The 23,342-nt window shown below is 38.2% G+C and overlaps 1 protein-coding gene across 2 annotated transcripts in view; it reads right to left on the reverse strand.

Annotated features, from left to right (window-relative positions):
- Positions 1-6,458: 6,458 nt before the first annotated feature.
- GK5 (glycerol kinase 5) overlaps positions 6,459-23,342 on the reverse strand; it is a 77,486-nt gene continuing 60,602 nt past the window's right edge. The window contains exons 12-16 of one of the 2 annotated variants that reach the window (XM_040234075.1): positions 19,866-19,960; positions 13,496-13,599; positions 12,521-12,580; positions 11,488-11,621; positions 6,459-8,262 (exon numbers count right to left, since the gene is read on the reverse strand). In XM_040234075.1, coding sequence (XP_040090009.1) covers positions 8,117-8,262; positions 11,488-11,621; positions 12,521-12,580; positions 13,496-13,599; positions 19,866-19,960 — 539 coding nt within the window. In that variant the 3' untranslated portion in view covers positions 6,459-8,116. The remainder of the gene's footprint in view (positions 8,263-11,487; positions 11,622-12,520; positions 12,581-13,495; positions 13,600-19,865; positions 19,961-23,342) is intronic. The other variant, XM_040234083.1, reaches the window with a different exon arrangement.

Raw genomic sequence — 23,342 nt, forward strand, 5'->3', positions numbered from 1 at the left:
GACTTTGGCCACCTTATTCGAAGAGGTGGCCACTCACTGGAAAAGACCTGATGTTGGGAAAGTTTGTGGGCAAAAGAAGGGGACAACAGAGGAAGAGATGGCTAGATGGCATCACAGACCGAATGGACATGAATTTGAGCAAACTCTAAGAGATAGTGAAGGATGGAGGAGCCTGGCATGCAGCAATCAAAGAGTCAGAAATAACTTAGCGACTGAACAACCACCACCTAGGTGGCACAGTGGTAAAGAATCTACCTGCCAATCTACCTGCGGGAGATGCAGGTTCGACCCCTGGGTCAGGAAGATCCCTTGGAGAAGAAAAATGGCAATCCGCTCCAGTACTCTTGTCTGGGAAAATCCATGGACAGAGGAGCCTGGTGGGCTACCATCCATGGGGTCCCAAAGAGTCAGACACTAATGAGCAACTCTCTAACACACACACACGATAATTGCCTTAGACTTTCCACCTTTTAATGGGTTGCTTCTAAACAGAAAAAAAACTATTACTCCCTATCATTTTCATTAAATTTTTCCTACAATATCTTTTACAGTCACATTCTTTAAAAATAATTTTATTTAGTGTAATTTATAGTCACATGAATTTCAGAAAAGTCAGCTCCACGTATCTCCCCTTCCTTGTCTTCTTTATCAAACTAGTATGACTTGAACAACAACAAAAAACAAACCCCTTCCTTTCTTCTAATAACTGAATGTTTATCATCCTTCAAAATTCCTACTGCAGAATGAACCAGGGCTCCACTTCCATCAGGGAATAGACTCTAGATTTGTCTGATGAATCCTCCACCACGATCATCGGGATATTGCTATTTATGTGTACCTATGTGAAACAACAGAGAAACATTAAATAAAAATGGCTTTAATACATAGTACATACAGATCATCACTCACTGTTTTATTGTAACTTTTGAAATCATTTTAATAATAATTTTCACAATGGATTTTTAAGAGCCACTAGGTTAATTCCATCATATTGGCCTTTGAAATTGTTTCCTCCAGTTATTTAAAAATTTCCTAAACATTTAAGTATACAGTATATTTTCACAAGAGACTGTATCATCTTTTTCCCAGTACAAAAAAATTACATCTCTTCTCTAGCAATTTCCTTTGTGCAAGAAAGTAGAATACAGAGTAAGTCTAAACAGTATCTAAAGAGGCAGAGTTACAGAAAACCTTTCTTCTCTAACCATATTAAGCCCCAATTTTTCTTCTAGTTAAAAGGAAAACAAGAGACCAAGCTTACCTTGAGTCACAACTGAAGTTAACATATGCTTATTCTTCTGTGACATACTTAATGTGCAGAAACCAAAACAGGAAATAATATTAAATAAGAATTTCCAGGTAAAATTTTTAAATGAATCCAAAGTTAAAAACAGACAAAAAGGTAAGGGGAAAATTCACATATACATGAAAAAGATTCCTTTTATTCTGCATTCTCAATTTCATCTATAGATCTTAACAACGATTTGTGAGGTTTTCCATGACTATTTAATAAAACTATGAAGTTCATAAAGAACATCAGAAAAATAAAATAATAAATTTACTGATACAGATGAATTGGGATATTATAATAACTGTCTTGCACAAATAGGAAAGTTCTAATTAGTTTTCCACAAAATCATTCTGAAACATTTACACAAGTCAGCTTATTTAAAATAAAGGATATTTTAGCATTATGATAGCTATGTTCAAGACATGTATTTGTATACTTAACATTCTAACTGAGGTATCTTTAAAACTATTTTGCCATTATGTAGTATTAGTATTACATTGTATAATGAGTATGAAAAGAATATGAAAGTTCTTCTGCTCAGTACATTACAAAATCATGTTCAAATACTATGTACATTTTTACCCAGGAGAATTTGAAAATGCTACTTAGTGACTTAAGTCACTGGACTGATTTTTTTTTTTAATTTTTAAAAAAGATATTCCCTTAAAGATATGGCTCATTTAGCAAACAACCCAATTAGCAAATGGACAAAAGATATGGACAGACATTTCACTGGCAGATAAACAGATGGCCGAAGAGCACATGAAAAGATGTTCAACATTATTGTTAATGAGGGAAATGCAAATTCAATCCACACTGAGTAAAACACATCTTCATCAAAGTGGCTAAAGTAAAAAGTGGTGACGACATCAAATGCTGGTGAGTAGAGAGTTGATCACTCATACGTTTCTGGTGGGAATGTAAAATGGTACAGCTACTCTGGAAACCAGTTTGGCAGTTTCTTGTAAAGATATGGCTCATTTAAATTGGACGTTTTACCACGTATTTCCTTAACAATAGAGATATCTGTACAGATACAGCTGTTTTAATAAACCAAATGCAACGTAAAGTGGGGAGGAAATACAGTGAAAATAGAATAATAGCAAATTTTAAAAACATCTTATTTGGCAGGTTCCTGACTCTATCATTTCCATTCCCATGATCATCCCTGCATCCCTCTAGGGGAAAGGGTCTCATGGGAGTATGGTGACAAAATGGCCGGTGACTCACAATAGATGCTGGTGCCAACATATTTACAGCTATGAGGATCCACAACTTGAAAAAAAACAATGTGATTCTCGATGGCCTGTTTGGCTTCTTTGGGGCTATCCCTTTAGGCTGGTTTGAACCAGATGACCTGGGTATGCAGGATGAGGACTATGGGACCAAATAGGTCCAGGGTGTGTTTCAGGCTTTTAATTCTAATTGAGAAACAGAATATAAATTTCCCAAAGGGATTCAGAATCCTCCAGGGTAGATTCAGAATCCTCCAGGGTAGATTCAAACCTTCTAAGCTATCTCTGAGATTATTTAAAATCACTTAAAGCTGAGGAACACCAGGGTCCAGCTATGGCCCTCCTCAAAGAGTTTTAAAATTACTGCCAAACTTCTGGGCTAAATTATTTTGAATTAAAAACTGGTCCTCAGTATAAATGCCTTGCAAAAGGGGCTATTTCTGAAGTTTCTTCCCTCCAACATGAGAGTGTTTGGCATTCCTCAGATTCTATGTGTTAGTCATCTGCAGGTAAATACACAAAACCTGTGAATAGAAAGGCTTCAGTTTAAAAAAAAAAAAGCTTCAGTTGTACCTTAGAAAGTTAACATGTGTATTTATGGATGTGTATCCCTACACAAATAGATATGCAAATATATAAACATAAGAAGAACTATAAAATAAACAGTATGAGGATTCTATTAATAGTTCTCATAATAAAGTTCAGTTCAGTTCAGTTCAGTCGCTCAGTCGTGTCCAACTCTTTGCGACCCCATGAATCGCAGCACGCCAGGCCTCCCTGTCCATCACCATCTCCCGGAGTTCAAACTCATGTCAATAATAAAGGAGACTTTCTTAATCCAAAAAAAACATAGTTTACTGTAACAAACAGAAGCCGCTCCCTGTCAATACACATATGTAACATCAAGGATAAAATGTATAGGTCAAAAAAAAGTGGCACTTATGAACACAAAGTAAAAATTCACCCCATGAATAGGAAGACACAGAGTTAAGTTCTGTGGAAGCAGACATGGGTTCTGCTTGCAGGGAACTTCTAGTTTGGTAGAGGCTTGCACAAAGGCAGATAAAAGAGAATTCATCCCCTTTGTTCAGAGATGAAACAAAAGGCAGATCAAATCAAAGATGACCTGGCGGCTACATTAACTCTATACTGAAGTCATCAACCCACCATTAAGACCACGGAGACTACAGACATGGGGGTGACGGTAGGTGGGTAAAAACAGCGGAAGACAACTACAACATGACATTTTCCCCCCGCCTTATTAAGCAACAAAGAAGAACGGCTATTGTTTAAGATAGTATCACTTCTTTTTGTTAACAACCATTTCCTAAGGTAATAATGAAGCAGAGAGGAAAGGAGGACAGACACTGCATTTTCTTCCAGCAGCCTACCTCAGAGGTTCTCAGCCGGGGTAGTTTGTCTCCCAGGCATATTTGGCAATGCTGGAGACATTCTGCCATAGAGAGATGCTAGAGGGTGAAGCTCAGAGATCTGCTACTTAACATCATATAATACACAGCACCCCAAAACAAAGAATTATCTGTCCTCAAATGTCAATGATGCTGAGGCTGAGAAACCAAGGCATGGTTGGATATTAAAAAATTTAAAAATTAGTAAGTCTAGAGTATAAAAGCATTTAGAACCACTTTAAGAAGGACTATACAGTAAGATTCTCCTCCTTGACAAGATAGCTACAGCTCTCCTAAAAAAATCTGATAGATCCATAGTGAGGAAATAAAACAACCTGAGAAATATTAGCACAGAAATAGTTTTAACTTCAATTATCAGCATACACATGAAAAATAAACTAGAAAGATGGGACAATTTTTTGCTGAATTGATTTTGAATCAACAGCTTGTAGAACCACAGAAGCCAATGTGGTCACATTTGTAATTTAGATCAAATTTGACAAAAGATTAAATAAACTCCGTTCCTAAGAAAAAAGCCAGGAATACTAAAAATAAAAGATTAGCTTCTAAACTAACAGAAGAAAAACCCTAGTGATTTTTGAGGAGATGCTCATTTCCAGTAAAAGATATTCAAAATTATTTTCCTGTGCCCATTATTAAAAGATATTTCTCTTTTATTTTGTGATTTTATGATAAGAAAGAATAATGTGGAAAATGAATAAGCTAACAAACACTTCAGTTGAGTTCAGTTCAGTCGCTCAGTCCTGTCCGACTCTTTGCGACCCCATGAATCGCAGCATGCCAGGCCTCCCTGTCCATCACCAACTCCCGGAGTTCACTCAGACTCATGTCCATCGAGTCAGTGATGCCATCCAGCCATCTCATCCTCTGTCGTCCCCTTTTCCTCCTGCCCCCAATCCCTCTAAAGCATCAGAGTCTTTTCCAATGAGTCAACTCTTCACATGAGGTGGCCAAAGTACTGGAGTTTCAGCTTTAGCATCAGTCCTTCCAAAGAACACCCAGGTCCTTTAGAATGAACTGGTTGGATCCCCTTGCAGTCCAAGGGACTCTCAAGAGTCTTCTCTAACACCACAGTTCAAAAGCATCAGTTCTTCGGCGCTCAGCTTTCTTCACAGTCCAACTCTCATCCATACATGACTACTGGAAAAACCATAGCCTTGACTAGATGGACTTTTGTTGGCAAAGTAATGTCTCTGCTTTTGAATATGCTATCTAGGTTGGTCATAACTTTCCTTCCAAGGAGTAAGCGTCTTTTAACTTCATGGCTGCAGTCACCATCTGCAGTGATTTTGGAGCCCAAAAAAATAAAGTCTGACGCTGTTTCCACTGTTTCCCCATCTATTTGCCATGAAGTGATGGGACCAGATGCCATGATCTTCATTTTCTAAATGTTGAGCTTTAAGCCAACTTTTCATTCTCCTCTTTCACTTTCATCAAGAGGCTTTTTAGCTCTTCTTCACTTTCTGCCGTAAGGGTGGTGTCATCTGCATATCTGAGGTGATTGATATTTCTCCCGGCAATCTTGATTCCAGCTTGTGCTTCTTCCAGCCCAGCGTTTCTCATGATGTACTCTGCATAGAAGTTAAATAAGCAGGGGGACAATATACAGCCTTGACGTACTCCTTTTCCTATTTGGAACCAGTCTGTTGTTCCATGTCCAGTTCTAACTGTTGCTTCCTGACCTGCGTATAGATTTCTCAAGAGGCAGGTCAGGTGGTTTGGTATTGCCATCTCTTTCAGGATTTTCCACAGTTAGGTGTTAATATTACAATACATTATATCCTAATACAAAAAGACAATTATTTCCTATGGAAATCATACCCTCTGCGAAGCAGAGACAATAAGGAATAGCAAAACAGCAGAGCTGCCGTCAAATGATTTCTGTAAGAAAGCTTATAATTGGTCACTAAGTTTGTAAAAAAGAAAAAAAAAAGGATGTGAGAAACAGAATGAAAATATTATGATCTACATAAGGGAGCTGATTTATTACTGTAAACAAAACACCTTCGTTTAACAAAAATATTTCCAAATCCAAAATCTGTGATCTTATCTGTCTCTGACTATGACTATTTTGGGTTTCCCTAGTGGCTCAGATGCAAAAGAATCCGCCTGCAGTGAGGGACACCTGGGTTCGATCCCTGAGTTGGGAAGTTTCCCTGGAGAAGGGAAAGGCTACCCACTGCAGTATTCTGGCCTGGAGAATTCCATGGACTATACAGTTGGAAAGAGTCGGACACGACTGAGCGACTTTCACTTCACTCTTTGTCTCTGAAATGGACATATGTGATAGCAATAGCAAAATTCTCTAAGTCACTTCTTCATTACCATATAGAAAATAAACAGCCAATGGGAATTTGCTGTACAACTTGGAACTCAAACTGGGGCTCGAGATCAACTTAGAGGGGTGGGATGGGGAGGAAGATGGGAGGGAGGTTCTTAAGGGAGAGGACATACGTATATCTGTGGTTGACTCATGTTGATGTCTGGCAGAAACCAACACAATTCTGTAAAGCAATTATTCTTTAATTAAAAATGAATTTAAAATTTAAAAAAGAAAGAAAAAAAATAGTCACTTCTTTAATTACATTATTATCTAGCAGCTAGCTCTGCAACTGTAGGACTTTATGTGATAAAGCCTGACTAAGAGGGAAATACATTATTGCTACAAATCTAAAAGGAACTCGGGATGGAGTGAGAAAGGAGGGAGGTCAAAGAGGAAGGGGATATATGTATATATGTATACAGACAGCTGATTCACTTCGTTGTACAGCAGAAACTAACACTGTAAATCAATTATATTTAATTGATGATTGTAATCAATTAAAAAAGAAAAAAGGAACCCAATCCATAAGTAGGGAGAGGCAAATAACATGAGATCATGCTGGAAGAGGATGAACTTATCTTAGGATGACTTCACACCTGGCCTGAAGTGTCTCACAACTCTCACCCCTCAACCCTGTTTCTATAGAGAGTTTGACAATGGAGACCTCTCCCTGCTGCTCCCTGTGATCTCCAGCTCAGTGTGTGAGGGGCAGTCACTAGCACAACTGCATTCGCATCTCCTGTCAGCAGGGATCTTGGTGAGATGAGTAGACTGGGCTAAAACAAGACACCAACACACAAGTAAAACACCCAGTGAAGGCAATTCTTGAGTTGCCAATCAATTAGGGCACTGTCTTCAAAGGAAGCTCTGTTAACTAGGCACTTAATAAAAACAAATGATGTTTACACTAGCATCTCAACAAATGAAGAACAAGAGAAGAAAGGCAAGATTTATATTTACTACCTGCATTTTATAAAAAATGAGATGTTATACTTCAGCCAGAAATTTTTGAAAGAAATGCTATCTGAGAAGTATTTGGGTGGGCCAAAAAGTTCATCCCGGTTTTTCCATAAAATGTTATGGACACTTTTAGCCAACCCAGTACTTTCTTGTCCCTTATGAATCGATAACCTTTTTGGTTTTATTAACTAAAATTATCTTTTTTCAGAGTTTTGCAATATATAAAAAAAGCTCAGATTTTAGTTAAACAAGGGAAAATTAAGGCAGTGCCTTTAAGCTCAATAAAGGAAACAACTGGCCATCAAATAAGCCTATCTGAGAGAGACATATTGAGTTAATATTGGATACAAGATTGAACAATTACAGCTTTAAACAAAAATATTGATGTTTCAAAATTCCACGTTTCCTCATTTTCTTTTTATCTATATGGACTTTGAGTAGCTCACTCAATTTTAAAGAATTAAGGGAACACTTTCCACATCATTTTGGAACAAAACAGGAATGATGCTTGACCTGGAACGATTAACTCAGACAGTAAACAATTACTTTCATTCGGGCCCAGTATAAAAAGGAGGAGGGCCCGTGAGAGTCAAAACATGGTTGGAAATAGCTAATGTCCTTTGGAATTTGGTACAAAATGAAGATTCAGAAATTCTGAGGTATTGTTGCCTTACAATCTCTCACCAAGGTTTAGATTTTTTTTTTTTTAATGAGTATTTTGTTTTGTTTTACAAAAAGCAATGCTTTTTCTCTGGGGTTGCAAAGCTCAGTTTGAGTCTCCTCTTGGTCACGGTTGGTCTCACTGTTATTCCTGAGCTTTGTCTCAGCTGCACGTCACATTGATCAGCCCTCCGTGGTTTCCGTCATTCCACCAATGTTACGTCTTATACCAATTCATGGAGCGTTTCACGGCTTTGACCCAGTTCCCCATATTCACTTCATATTCTTGCCATTTCTTCTGGGGCTTGAAAACCATTTCACTTTGCCTCAGTTTCTTTAGCTCCTCCTTGTCGCTCCAAAACCCTATAGATGAAAAAATTTATTCTCAAGTTTGAAGGCAAATAATGAGCCCAAAAAGTTTACCTACAAACCTATGTGAACTGGTGCAAAGGTAAACAGTCACTACTTTAAAACACAATTCAAAATTTTTGTTGCTTTGAACTTTGTTAGATTGACTATCCCTGGGAATAATATACACTAGGATTTAACAAAAATCTTTTGGTTTCTAACTAGCACAGTAATTTCTGTATGGAAGGGCACCACATCATTTCTAGAACAACCATATCTTGCCATCATTTAATTTCATGACTAGCTATTAAGAAAGAAAAAAAAACAAGTAAGAAATAGTATACTTTCTTTTTATACAATTCTTAAAAAAAGATAAATTAAGATTTTTTTTTGGCCATGCTGCTCAACTTGCACAGGACCTTAATTCCCTGACCAGGGATTGAACCCAGGCCCATGGCAATGAAAGCACTGAATCCTAACCACTCGACCACCAGGGAATTCCCTAAATTAATGTTTATATCATGTATCTTGGAAATAAGAAGCAATTCCCTAAGATAAGCACAAAATTCAAAATTGGGAATTAATATAATAAATAGTTTCTTTTTAAAACTCTTGCATTTCATGTAAGGCTTTCTTCTAATGTTTTCTGTCAGGTCACATTCTTTCTATTTACAAAGTCAGCATTTTAGATTGTATTTAAAGATATTAATTTATAGAAGTTATTAAAAGACTAGAAATAGTTTTTATTAGTATACTACACAATTGGATAAATCTAGTCTATGGGGTCGCACAGAGTCAGATACGACTGAAGAGACTTAGCAGCAGCAGTCATGAAAATAAATATGTTCTTAAAATTCTTATTTTCAGAATTTATTATTTACACTTAAAGGCATATATATTTTTCAGTTCAGTTCAGTTCAGTCACTCAGTTGTGTCCAACTCTTCACGACCCCCATGAATCGCAGCACGCTGGGCCTCCCTGTCCATCAAACTCAAACTCATATCCATCGAGTTGGTGATGCCATCCAGCCATCTCATCCTCTGTCGTCCCCTTTTCCTCCTGCCGCCAATCCCGCCCAGCATCAGAGTCTTTTCCAATGAGTCAACTCTTATATATTTTTAAGAGTTCTTTTATTAAATATGTATTGAACACACCCAGTTTCTGGGTGAATTTTGAAAATACAGAGAATCTACATAGGCTTCATGTCTCAATTTTCTGAAAGAGAAATAATCCAATCAGAAATTTCAGATTTTCTAGGACTTTTCTGGTGGTCCAGTGGCCCTCCCAATGCAGGGGGCCTGCATTCTATCCCTGGTCAGGGAACTAGATCCCGTATGCAACAACTAAGAGTTCCCATGCCACAATTAAGACCTGACACAGCCAAATAAATATAACATAATCATTATTTAAACCAAAAAAAAGAAAGAAATTTCAGATTTTCCCAGAAGGTAAAACTGCTCCCTATAGCTAGTAAAGTATCTTTGTTTTGAAATTAAATACAGATGATGTAAATACAATTCAAGCCACTATGTTACGTGCGAGAATAATTTGCCTGTGTTTTTTATTTAGTAGTAGTGTGTGCGCAATCGTGTCCAACTCTTTGCTATACCTCAGACTGTAGCCTGCTTCAAGAGACTCTGACATACTTAGCTTCATATGGTGATAAGTGTAGAACAATTTTGCTTATGAGCATTTGGCTTACTGTAATGATAAGCTTAATTTATCTAATTTTCAAGAGTTGTTTACATACTTAGAACATTTTTCTTGTTATAGTTCTAATTTTGCTCAGTTAGGCATGTGAAATTATTAAAAACAACATCAGCTATATTAAACTTAAGAGTTGAAATATATAGAGGAACTTAAATTTTTTAATGACAGTGATAATTTAAGGGAAAGTTATTTTCTTCAACTTGAATTAATCAAACATCAATCAAGGAACAAAGGAAAGTAACTGTTTCAATTTTATGCCAAGATAACAGATTTTTAGTAGAATAAAGATTAAGACAACATTAATTTGATTTGATGCTTTTTCGGTCCATAACTTTAATTAATAAATAATAGCCTAAACTTTTAAGTGTAAGATGTCTTGTTTTGTACAAACGCTCCTCCCTTCCACATAGGAACACAGGAAAACACTCCCACAGTCTCAAGCATCATCCTGCTCCCTAGGGAACCCTCTAATTGGCCTCCCAACTAATTAGTGAAAACACTAGTTGCCTAAGCAATCTGTTCAAATGTACATCTATCCATATCCTTCTGCTTAAAATTCTTCAGTGGCTCGCCTATGCATTCAAGATCAAGTCCAAACTCCTCTTTATGAAGAGGCACTGTGACTGGACGTATCTGTACCTCCCCAGTCTCCCCTCTTGCTCTCATTCTATCAGCACCAGAATGGGCCAGGACCTTTGCACGAACTGCCTTCACTATTGGACCACTCACCCTCTATTCTCTCCTTACCTGGCTGTGTGCTAACCCCTTCAAAACTGAACTATACATTATCTCCTCTGGGAAAACCTACACCTACTGCCTCATACAGCGGCTATTCACTGGGTTTATTACATAATAATGGGTTGGTTTGCCTGAGTGTTCCCAATGGAGACTCTCATAACTGGGACTGTGTCATTTAAACTTTAGTCCCAGCAATGACTGCGGTAGCAAGAGCTAGACAAATGTTCAACAAGTAGAAGAATAAAGTGGTTTCTAATACCAAAGATGGCTTCCCTGGTGGCTCAGTGGTAAAGAACCTGCCTGCTAATGCAGGAGACCCAAGTTCAATCCCTGGGTCAGGAAGATCCCCTTGAGAAGGAAACTGCAACCCACTCCAGTATTCTTGCCTGGGAAATCCCATGGATAGAGGCGCCAGCAGGCTACAGTCCATGGGGTTGCAAAAGAGTCGGATAGGACTTAGCTGCTAAACAACAATAATGCCAAAGATAAGCTTATCTAATCAGAAAGTTTACCCAGAGAGACAAAGACCAGAGCAGGTGAGAATTAATTTTCCTGGTCTCATACTTCTCACTGAAGGAGAGCAGCAAGAATGGAAGAGGTGCGGCTAGACCCACCATAGCAGAGTACGGGTCACAGGACTATTTTATGAGTGAACGGTATGCATGTATGGAGTATATGGCCGCCAAGGCTTTCCAGATCTTTGGTGTAATTTTGTGCTTTGAGAGGAGAAATGCTATCTGTAAGAAATGGTTTTGCAAGACAGTTCTCATTTTCATAAAACCCACACATACCAACAGCAAGGCCAGCTAGAGAAGCTGCGCCTGAGCAGGACATATCAACGTGGACGGGTCTGTCTATAGTCTCATTAATCAGGTCTGAAGTCATCTGCATAACAAAACTGTTCTTACAAACTCCTCCATCTGCCCTGTGGGGAGCAAGATATTGGAGATAAATTACTGTAACAAAAGCATAAAAACATTATTATTCTGTTTAAAAAAGATCCACACATCTTTGTTTAGAGCCTTGATTTTATTTTTAAAGTTTAACTTTTTAATTCCAAAATTATGTCACTTAGCATTGACCTGAAGATCACAATTTTTAAACATTTTCCTTGTTCCTGCCATCAATTTTCCTACCTGCCCGGCTTGTCCTGGGACTAGTGACCAAGTGAACTAAGTTAACATAAAAATTCACTTGGACATTCTGGCAAAAAATACATGAAGCTTCCATAATAAAAGGATACCCACACACTCAAAAAAGAAACAGTAAAGACTTTTATAATATACATATAGGTGCTACTGCTGCTGCTGCTGCTGCTGCTGCTGCTGCTAAGTTGCTTCAGTCGTGTCCGACTCTGTGCAACCCCATAGACGGCAGCCCACCAGGCTCCGCCATCCCTGGGATTCTCCAGGCAAGAACACTGGAGTGGGTTGCCATTTCCTTCTCCAATGCATGAAGTGAAACGTGAAAGTGAAGTCGTTCAGTCGTGTCCAACTCTTAACGACCCCATGGACTGCAGCCTACCAGGCTCCTCCATCCATGGGATTTTCCAGGCAAGAGTACTGGAGTGGGTTGCCATTGCCTTCTCTGATATAGGTGCTAAGAGCCTCTCAAATTCCATATTGGTCTATATTTTCCTTAAATCCAAAATTAGCTTTCTGTCCTCTCCAAATTCCTATGACCAAGAATTTCGTTGCAAAGAAGGTAACCATATGTTCTTTTTGAAATCCTGAATAATCATAATGATGAAAATACCAATACCAATAGCAGCTAGCACTGATTTCTAATTTCTAATGAAATCTCTTAGAAACAAAGTGTACATACCGAATTTTTCTTACAGGAATATGGATCTCTTTCTGCATCACCTCATATAACTGTTTGTTTCTAGTTAAAAAACAAAGAAACTACTTAGAGGCAATTCATATCATAACAATTTTCTATTTTTTCCAATCTAAAATAGTAAAAACTGTGGTTTTATTTACATGATATTTATAAAATATGCAAAAGAAAACATTAAATATATTATGCTAACTGGACATCAATAACAGATGCTCAAATAAGCAAGAGATTCAGGGCCTTCTGTTTTTCACTGTGATACAAGAGAACATACTTTTTCTTTCAGAATTGAATTTAATCTATTACCAATCTTGCAAATACAAATGTAAAGCAAGTATCCATTTAATAGGTATGGATGACACACCATAGATGGCATTTTAAAAAAATCATAAAATATAAAAAATAATGATTTTATAATCAGAGAAAATGTAAACATTACTAAGTGTTCCATTAGATCCATTCATGACAGTTCCATTCTTAATTTTAATAAGCTACACCTGACCCATAACAAAAAGACCAAAGGGAATATACAGAAAGGATAGTCTTGGTGAGTCAATCTTTGAGTATCACAGCAGCATTATTGGTTAGAATTCTCCTTTATGAAGGAGAAAACAAGAACTTTTCAAAGTACAAATTTTGAATTTTTTATTCATAATAAATTACATATTTTAAAAATCATTCAATTTTCAGATATCAAATCTAAAGTGGTACTGGTACTATTAACTGTGGAAAAAAGATGCAGAAAAATAGCAAATAGCAATAAGAATAGATTATATCATACGGTATGAATTAAGAGTCACATATTCTACTGACTGAGCTAGCTGGGCCATATTCAGTATGAATTAAACTAAAGGTATAAAGAATTAAAATTAAGAAAAAATTTTAATTTAGTTTAGTAGAAATTAATCAAAGGAAACAGCAATACTGTATGAGGAGGGGGTAGTTTAGGGCAGGTTCTGGTACCTGAAAGCTATAGACTCCAATATTGCTCGAACAAGGTGGTATTTATTGGTGGAAGGCTTCAAACCCATGAAAGAGGCACATGCACAGGGGTCATTTAATGGAGCCTAAAGTAAGAGACAGTAAGAATATATAATTATTGCTCTAAATTATATCTGTAGACTTGAAAGTATATTATATTAAAACAATAAAAATATAGCCATTTTAGGAAAAAAAGAATGCTAATATAGAGACAGTTTTAACATAAACGACAGCCCCCAAATTATGTCAATTATTAAAATAACTTTTTGATAGGACTTAAGCAAGGTTGAGTCACAGATATTAGATTTGTGAGTCAGATCTTCTGTTTGTGCCTGTACAAGGAAAAGGGTTTGAAGCCCAGAGTAATAAATTATGAAATGCTTAGCTAGATATATGAGGAAAATGAAAAGCAATGCTAGTATTTCCCCTTTTCTCCAACTGTAAAGTGTTTACACTGGAACTGTCTACTAAGTAGAAAGGCTTTTTGAAGATACTAAGTTAAGACTTCAATAAAACCACAATGCAAAAAATGTGTTTTTCAGTGTCATAATTTATATCCAATATAGTGTCAGACTTTCAAACTAAACTCTATTTCTTAGTTTAGATAGTATTATTGACTAACATCAGAAATGACTCAACCTAACATTTGCCTTGAAAAGGCCATAATTGAGCTGGAATTATGCATTCATCAGATGAAGTTTGGACTCATCTTCGTATCGCCAGAAATGCAGGACGATTCTGAGACAGAAAACTGAAACACAGAGTTCCCTGTCAGAGCTCGCCATCTCTGAAGGAAACAGGCAGAACAGTTCCAACACACGCACACAAGGTCATGATGGAGGGACAGGCTGGGGCTGTCAGGAAATAAAGGTGCCCGGAAGCACCTTCTAACTTCAGGGTCTGGCATACCTTTACCTGGACAACTTTCTACCACACCTTCTACTAGTTAATCCTCTCCCCTTCCACAATTTGGCTCAGCTTCCTCTGGGAAAACTTCTAATCGCAGAGACTAGATCAGGTGCCCCACCATCCATTTTTTATGGAATCCTGTAACTCCTCATCATATCACGTGCCACAGTTCATCATCACATGTATCTGTGTTTGTTGAAACTTCCTCTTCCCCGCTACACCGTTAGCATCACAGGCAGAAATTCATCTGACGAGTTCACGAGTATCTCTGGGGCCTGGCACTGCACCTGCCCCTCACAAGGGATCAATACACGTCTGCTGAATCCATGAACAAGCAATGCTCTTCCTAATGTCTCAACTGAAGAAACTCTGCTTTACGTCTTATCTTTACCATGACCTAGATGTTCCTCCTCCTGTGATTTTATTTTGATAATTTTCCACAATCATTAATACCTTTTGGTGATTTACACAGTAAAAGTTGACATACACTAAAGCTGGTCTATATACCAAATGACAGAAGACAGTAAAACAAAGATGGGTCAGCCTCAACCAGTTCAATTAGTCCCTAATAGTATGCCAGCACTTCCCTGGTGGCTCAGATGGTAAAAAATCCACCTTCAATGTGGGAGACCTGGGTTTGATCCCTGGCTTGGGAAGACCCCCTAGAGGAGGACATGGCAACCCACCCCAGTATTCTTGCCTAGAGAATCCCCATGGACAGAAGAGCCTGGTGGGCTACAGTCCACAGGGTCGCAAAGAGTTGGACACCACTGAGCGACCAAGTACAGCACAGTATGCTATTTTTTTATTTTTATTTTTTGGGCACACCACGTGGCTTGTGGGATTTCAGTTCCCCGACCAGGGATTGAACCTACCCCCTGACAGTGAAATTTCCCTGGACTGTCAGGGAATTCCTTTGCTACGGTTTTTTCCTGCATAAAAATGACTTCTTCCAATGTATCACATAAAATCTTGATAGAACTGGCCTGAAATCACTTTTGTACAAATACTATGAACATATTTTACCATTAGTAATAAGCCAACTTGAGGGGCTATAAGTTCCATGGAAACCTAAAAATTTATTTACAGGTTACAACGTCCCTGCATTTGTTAATCCAAGTGAATCTCTGTTTGGGATGATGAAACAGGAAAAACAAGGTCCTTTGAAAAATCCTGGTCGCATCTTGCCAGGGCAGACAGCCTCCAGCCACACCTCCAATCTATCACTGCCAAGCCCATCAAGGGATCTCTCTAGAACCATCAACAGACCAGGAACAATAGGACTCAGCAAAGTTCTGTGTGGTTCCCTGAGCCAAACCAGCAGACTCCTGCCCGGGGCACAGACTACCTGCCCCAGCAGGCCCTTGTCCCCAGCAGAACTTCAGCCTAGTTTCCTGGGGGCTTGCAGGATGGTTCATGCCCCCATGCCTCTTATCCTTGTCAATCTAGACCATAAAAGTAAGTTCCTCTGGCTCTAGTTGTCTTAGAAATATAAGAATATTTTATGCTACACCAGGAAACAGCCTGGCAGAGTGGTTAACAACTTGGACTTCAAAACAAAAAAAAAAAAGGAATTTGGACTTCAGAGTCCTACAAGCTAGCTGTGCCACTCACTGGCTATGTGAGGCTGCCAGTCTGGGGCTTGAAACATGGCTGCTTTAGACAAGGATTCTTGTCCAAAGGATCTTTGTCTGCCAAGTGACAGAATGGCTCCAAATCTCAGTTTCTCCAGCTTCAGAATGGAGTGATGCAAGTAGTTTCTACCTTATTGAGTTACTGAGCATTAAATAAGACAACACATGTGAAGAATTTATGACCGTGCCCAAGACACAGTACATATTCACAGGTTAGCTGCCACTACAATTTTTAGTTTAAGATTTTTTTTTTTTGATGAGGACCATTTTACAAGTCTTTATTGATATGTTACAATATTGCTTCTAATATTTATGTCTTGGTTTTTTTCTGGCCAGTGAGGCATGTAGCATCTTAGTTCCCTGACCAGGGTTCAAACCCACACACTCTGTATTGGAAGGTGAAGTCCAAATCCCTGGAGCACCAGGGACGTCCTCTCACAATTTTAATTTTAGTTGTCATTTCTTACTCAAAACCTTCCCACTACTACTCAATTTCTTCATAATTCTTTCACTATGCTTTCTCAAGGTTCCCTTCCATGGTAAATCAACTCCCCTAACCCTTAAGTAACTCTGAGATGTGTCTTCCACTGATTTTGTGGTTGGTTGCTCTCACAAGCCTGGCTCTGGGCTGGACAAATGGCTTCAACCACAGCCATTCAGTGGCAGGTCCTCAGGCTTCCGCACCCCAGGACCAGGAGGACACTGTTCTAGTCTCCCATGACCACCGTCGGCCACTATACCTCTGCTGTTAGCGTTTGCTAAGGTCTGTATCAACATCACGATTTATCTACCTTTCGCTTTCCATGGCTCAGATGTCCCAGTGATCACAGAACTAGAGGGGGAGTTCACAGTCTCTGCTGGCCACAGGGAGAGGAGGTCTTAGCAAACCACTTGAATCCTTGCCTAAAGCAGCCGTGTTTCGAGCCCCAGTCCCATTGCTGCCACCACAACTGCAGGGCGTGAACACAACTGACTCAAAGTCTACCGAGGCTTGAAAACACAAGGAAGCCCAATCAGATTCCTCCCCTGGAAATGTGAACGAGGAAACTCTTCAGAGGGAGCTGATGGGAAAAGATTGCACAAGGTGCAAGAAGGCTGTATTTATTTCCAAACTGTGAAAAGGCAGAAAGTTGAAGGATATGAATGACAATAAACAGAAGCTATGAGGAAGGGTACAGAACAAAGCTGGTAAGGAGAAGAAAAAAGCAGAACCACAGAGAGATGGAAACCACAGAGAAGAACACTGAGAATTACCAGGTCAGCTGCTAACTCCTCTCCATTCCCAGTGCTCAGGAGTGTGTGGATAGACAGCTCCTCTTGGGGGAGTGGAGGTAAGCAAGCCCGTTCCTTGCAAATCTAAGAACCCTCACTGGAGCGTGCCTACTCATCTGCTGAAGACTGGCTCTCAACTCAAGGTCCTGTCCACCCTACTATGTATGGCCAACATCACAGTAACTTTAGCATCAAGTAAATGATGACTGATGCTTGCCTCTGATACCTGTGAGGGATGCTCGCGTTTAGCAACCCCCTCCCTAGACAAAGCCACAGCGGCTACACCAATCAGTGCCACCCAGTGTCCAACCCCATGCTCTAGCCCCTCTGGCCCACTCCCTACTGTGGCTGTCCTACAAGTTCGTCTGTCCTTGAAGTTCCTCCAATGCCCCTTTCTCTGACACCCCTGAGGTTATTAGGAGCCTTTCATATCCTGCCTTCCACTCTCTGCAGTTGTAACAGTATTCTAAAATCAAAGGCAGTTTCACAGATACATGACCCTTCCTTCCTTCCATTCTCCTAGCCCGCATTTTCTCTAGCTGTTGATGCTGGCATCTTATAAGTGATCTCCCCACTATTTTCCAAACAGCTTAGTATCAACACACTATTGTTGTTTGAATTAACTTTCAGTTTCCAATTCAGAGTTTCATTTTACATTAGGAAATAACTGTCCTGTGGTCCTCCCCCACCCCACCTCAACACATGGCCAGGTTACATGCATGGCAGGACAGGGATACTTTGTGAGCAACACAAAATTAAAAACCATATGAGTGATAGTGGGGTCTAATCTTTAGGACTCTAGTGTTACTTGGGGGTTTTTAATTATATATTTCATATTATTTTCACAGGGATATGAGTTGGTAGAGAAGTTAGACAGAGCTGTGAGGTCCCAGAGCACATTTTTCAAAAAGGGAAGGACCCACAGTCAACTAATTAAACCCTCCCTTTGCTGATGACAACTCTTCATCTAACCTTCCCTCTCAAACCTCAATCAGACAAATATTCTGGGAAATTATCACAGGTATTAAAATAATGCTCGTTTAAAACTCTAGTTTGAAAATATGGTAATTTTAGGGATTTAAAACTACCCTAGATCTAATTCTATCTAATTCTTTTTCATCAGATTCTACATTATATTATCCAAACTTTTATTTTGTTTTGTTTGGTCTTATGTTTTCTAGGCTATGATGCATGGCATGAGGGATATTAGTTTCCCAGTCAGGGATCGAACCCATGCCCCTCACACTGGAACTGGGGAGTCTTAACCATTGGACTCCCAAGGAAGTCCCCATCCAAACTTTTAAATTTGGGGTTTCTTGTAACTGATTGCTTGAGTATGGAATAGACTAGAAGGAGGAGAAATTTTTATTTTTAGAAAGAGAAAATATTTAGTGGAGAGATTTAGAGGAGTATTAAAAAGACCAACTCTACCTCCCCACCCCCAAAAGGAATTTTGTTTATATAATACTACACCTGGAAGCAGTTTTTAAAAGTCTTCGTAACAATATGCTAAAATTAAAGACAGTATCACAGATCTTTCAATTAAATACAAAATTAAATATTATAAAATCAAGCCTTTTACTGAGCTCACTTTTTAGTTAGGCAAAGTAACCAACATCCCACACCACAACAATTAACCAAAAGAACTTTTGATTAAAAAAAAAAGTTAATGAAACTTATAAACAACTGAAAAATATTGGTGTAGTATATACCTTAACATTACTTTTCTAATTCTCAGTGGTATACCTCCTATAAGTAAAGAATGCCAATTTACTGATCTATTTTCCCCTACTGAGAAACAGCTATTTTTGGTCATGATAAAGTAACCATGGGTCTTATGTAAAAGTTCTATAATAAACCTGCCAACTCAGTTTCCACAGAGATGGAGTTCTGAGCAGAAGCCAGAAGAATTTGCTCTTCCCTCTTGTGGAAGTCATGCCAGATCAAAACACAACTTCGGGATTTCCCTGAATCCACCTGGTCCAGTGGTGTGGACTGTGCTCCCAATGCAGGGGGCACAGGTTCAACCCTGGTTGGGGAACCAAGATCCTGCATGCAACATGGTGCAGCCAAAAATAAAAATGAAATAAAACACTGTTTAAAAAAAACCACACTGTAACAAACTTAAAGTTTGATAATCATAAAAGAAAAAACATAACATCTTAGCCCTAGCAAGTACCTTTCCCCCCTTAGTTCTGTTCCGTGCTCACAGTTTCAGGTAAGGGAATGGCAGATATATAATATTAAGTGTGAGTAAGAAGAGGGAAGGGGCTTCCCAGGTGGCTCAACAATAAAGAATATGCCTCTAATGCAGGAAACACTGATACTCGAGTTCAGTCCCTGGGGTGGGAAGATCCCATCGGGGAGGAAATGGCAACCCACTCCAGTATTCTTGCCAAGATAATCCCATGGACTGAGAAGCCTAATGAGCTCCAGTCCAAGGGCTACAAAAGAGTCAGACGTGAATGAGCAACTAAACAGCTAAACAACAAGAAAAAGGAAATGTTTGTAATTGCAATTAACTTAAAAAAAAATACCTGCAATCCACTAAAAGATGGAACAAAATAAACTCCTTCAGAATCTTCCAAGCTTTTGGCCATTTTTTCAGTTTCAGCAGCATCTGTGAACAGATCTGCAAAAACAAAAACAAACAACAACCAAAAAAAAAAAACACCCTAAAACAAAACGAAGAGGTTGTGGAGGGACAACAGAATTATGCTACATGACTAGCATTCACCTGCATCAACATTTACTACAAATATTATGTGAAAGGTTGCTCACTTAAAAGGGTCAACAAAAAGGCAAACAGCTCTAGTGTTATGTGGGTTCTCCCACTGCAAAGGTTTACAGCCCATGGAAGGAGTAAGAGAAAAAGAGGACCCTCATAGATAGGTTTTGTATGAGCAGTCCTTGGTTTTTCATTTAAATATATTTGGGCTGATTAAAAATCAATTCTATGTGTTTTTTGGCATTAAAAAAAATATTTTCCTAAAGATAACAGTCATCCTAGGTCGGCTACTATAACGACTAGAACAGTCAACCATATTAACCCATAACAACTAAGCGAGTCAACTGAAAAACTCTTCTATCTAATGAGTTCTATAAAGGGCTGGTAATACATATACTAAAAGTCAATCTTTATAAAACAAACAAAAATAAATCAAGATCTAATTTAGTATACTTTTTTACTGAAGTATATAAGAAGGTGAACACAGGAAGACAAATAGGTCCTAAGTATATAGCTGGAAGAATTTTCAGTGTGGATACACTCAGGAAGCCAACACCAAGATCAAGACACCAGTTGCTTTTGTTCAACAACACGCTTGTGAGCTTCCTTCATTTTGTTACAAGCAGCTGTGTTTTACTCATTCTCATAGCTGTATCATATTCCATTCTCACCAAACACAATTCATTCAACTATTCTACAACTGATATATATATATAGGTAGTTTCCAGTTTTTGGCTAATATAAACAGCCCACTTTAAATACACATGTATCTTCCTTTTGGTAAGAATATGTACATATTTCTGGTTGTTATATACCAAGGGATGGAATTGTGAGTCCTAGGATTTTCACATTTACACTAGCTTTATCAGACATTGCCAAATCATTTTCCAAAGTGGGTTTTTTAAAAAAAAAAAAAAACAATTTAAGGCTCCTGTCAGCCATATGAGAGTTCCAATTACTCTATATTCTTACTAACAATTGATACTGTCTATGGTTTTCATTTTCACTATTAGTTGGAATTGTACAATAGCTTGATTTCTTACTTCTCTGTTAACTAATGAAATTGGAATATTTTTCACTGGCCATTTGGATACATTTGTTTGTAAAGTGACTCCTGACTAAGCATGTGAGAATGACAGCATAGATCATATGAAAAGGATCAGGACTTGGTCATAATAAATATTGTTGGCCTTACACAGTAATAAAGAAAAATTTATTAAAGACAAGAAGATTAAGGAACATTTATGATAAAACTACAATGCAGGAGATGCATGTTTGATCCCCTGGAGAAGGAAATGGCAATCCACTCCAGTATTTTTGACTAGGAAAACCCAAAACTAGAGGACCCTGGTGGGCTATGGTCCATGGGGCCGCAAGGAATCAGACATGACTGAGCATGCATGCACGTGTGATAAAACTAACATTAATATGGATTGCTCAATAATTATTGCAAATTTTACTCAAAATGACAGTTATTTAGATCCATAAGTTATATTCATTTGTTCAAAATGTCTAGATAACACTTCAAAAACTAATATATTAAGAAGAAAATACTGCTCTTAAAATCTATATATTTAAGAAATCAAGTCCAAATGTCTAACTTTTAAAATCAAGATGTGGAAACTATACTAAATGGCTGGTTTGAGGGAAGATTTTGATAACAGACAAGGAAACAGGGGGAAAAAACATCTAGTTTGTTCACATTCTTTACTGGTTATTCTGTTCTTGCCTGACGAATTTCTCTAAATAATCTTCTACTTAAACTCTTCTCATATGAGCTTCCTGACGGCAAGTCTCTAGGAGTAAACAGACTTCACTCAGTCTCTCCCACTGAATGCAGCTAAGCAGCCTGGATGGAATCCTGGATGGATTACAGCAGAGCTATCTGAGGACGCAAAAGAATAAGCAGGCAGTCCAACCAGGAAACTGTGACTACCACCAAACCGGCAGTGAGTTTCCTCTTTTTTATTTTCTCTGCTATCTCCTGTCCTAGAGCCAGGGACGGCGTGAAACCTGAAACTTGGGTCTGCACTCTGGGAGTAATCATAAAGAGCTTCTGAGGAAGCCCTCTCTTTCTGATTTGAGGAGGAGGAGTCAGGCGTCTTCTACAGAACAGATAGTGGGGAAATAATCCCCTTGTGCTTGTTTTTTGAATGATTTTTCATTCTACCTGAATGAGAGAGAAAAAATATTGTACTTTCAAGTTTTTGCAAAAACAAATAGAGATAAACCAAAAACCAATGAAGTGACTCTCTACAAGGGGTAGGAAGACAAGATGAAGGGATAGGAGAGGGAGTTAACTGCTCCTTTTATGAATTTTACTTAGAAATCACTTTAAAATTCCACATTAAAAAAAAGGTGCTCAAAAAGGATGCAGTGGGGAAAACTAAAACTGAATGATAACAAAAACAAATAAACCTGATTCTTTTCAAATTAATACACTCAGTGAAGGGAGAAGAAAAAGAAATAATCCAAGTAAACTTGAATAGCATGGTTTGACCATATACACTTACTATAAAGGGAAAAAAACAACTCTGCAAACAGTCTTGAATGCTGTTTGTTGCAGTGGTATGGGTCTAGTAATTCAGATTCTTTGGCGTATATTTAAAGATTGAGTAAATGAGTACATAATATTGTGTTAGGAGCTAGGGTTCTCAATGAGGAGAAAAGAAGATAAAAATATAAAACTGGGACCCTTCTCTCATACACACACACACATTTCTACATTTCTAGCTCTAGTCATTGTTCTTAAAAATTTTTAATTTATGAAATTGTATACTTTACTTATTTATTTATTTTGGCACGTGGGGTCTTAGTTCCCATGGGTTGAACCCAGGTCCTCCCAGTGAAAGTGTGTCCTAACCACTGGACCACTAGAGAATTCCCTCAGTCACTGGTTTTAAATACCATTTCCCCCTAAAAGGAGGCAGGGCTCACTGGAAAACTTGATGGCAGATACGAAAAACACAAAATGAACTTATCATGTTGTGCCAGAAATTAAGAAAATGCTAAAAAAAAAAAGAATACAGATAGACATTTCTAAGACATGGAGGCCAGTCTGAGGAGATTTTCACCGACCAAATCTGGGACTACTGAGAATTAAAACAAATATGTAAGACCTAGAAGAGTTATAACCTGCTGAATAAACTAAGAAACCATTAGTTTATATCAATAATAACAGAGGAAATGGAGGGCTCTTCCTAATATAACAACAGAATGTTAACTAATAAACAGAGTGGAAAATGGTATTAGAAAATACCATTTTTTGAGCCATCACAGTGAAGAC

This window comes from Oryx dammah, unplaced genomic scaffold (genome assembly GCF_014754425.2).
Source record: "Oryx dammah isolate SB20612 unplaced genomic scaffold, SCBI_Odam_1.1 HiC_scaffold_2, whole genome shotgun sequence".
NCBI lineage: Eukaryota > Metazoa > Chordata > Mammalia > Artiodactyla > Bovidae > Oryx > Oryx dammah.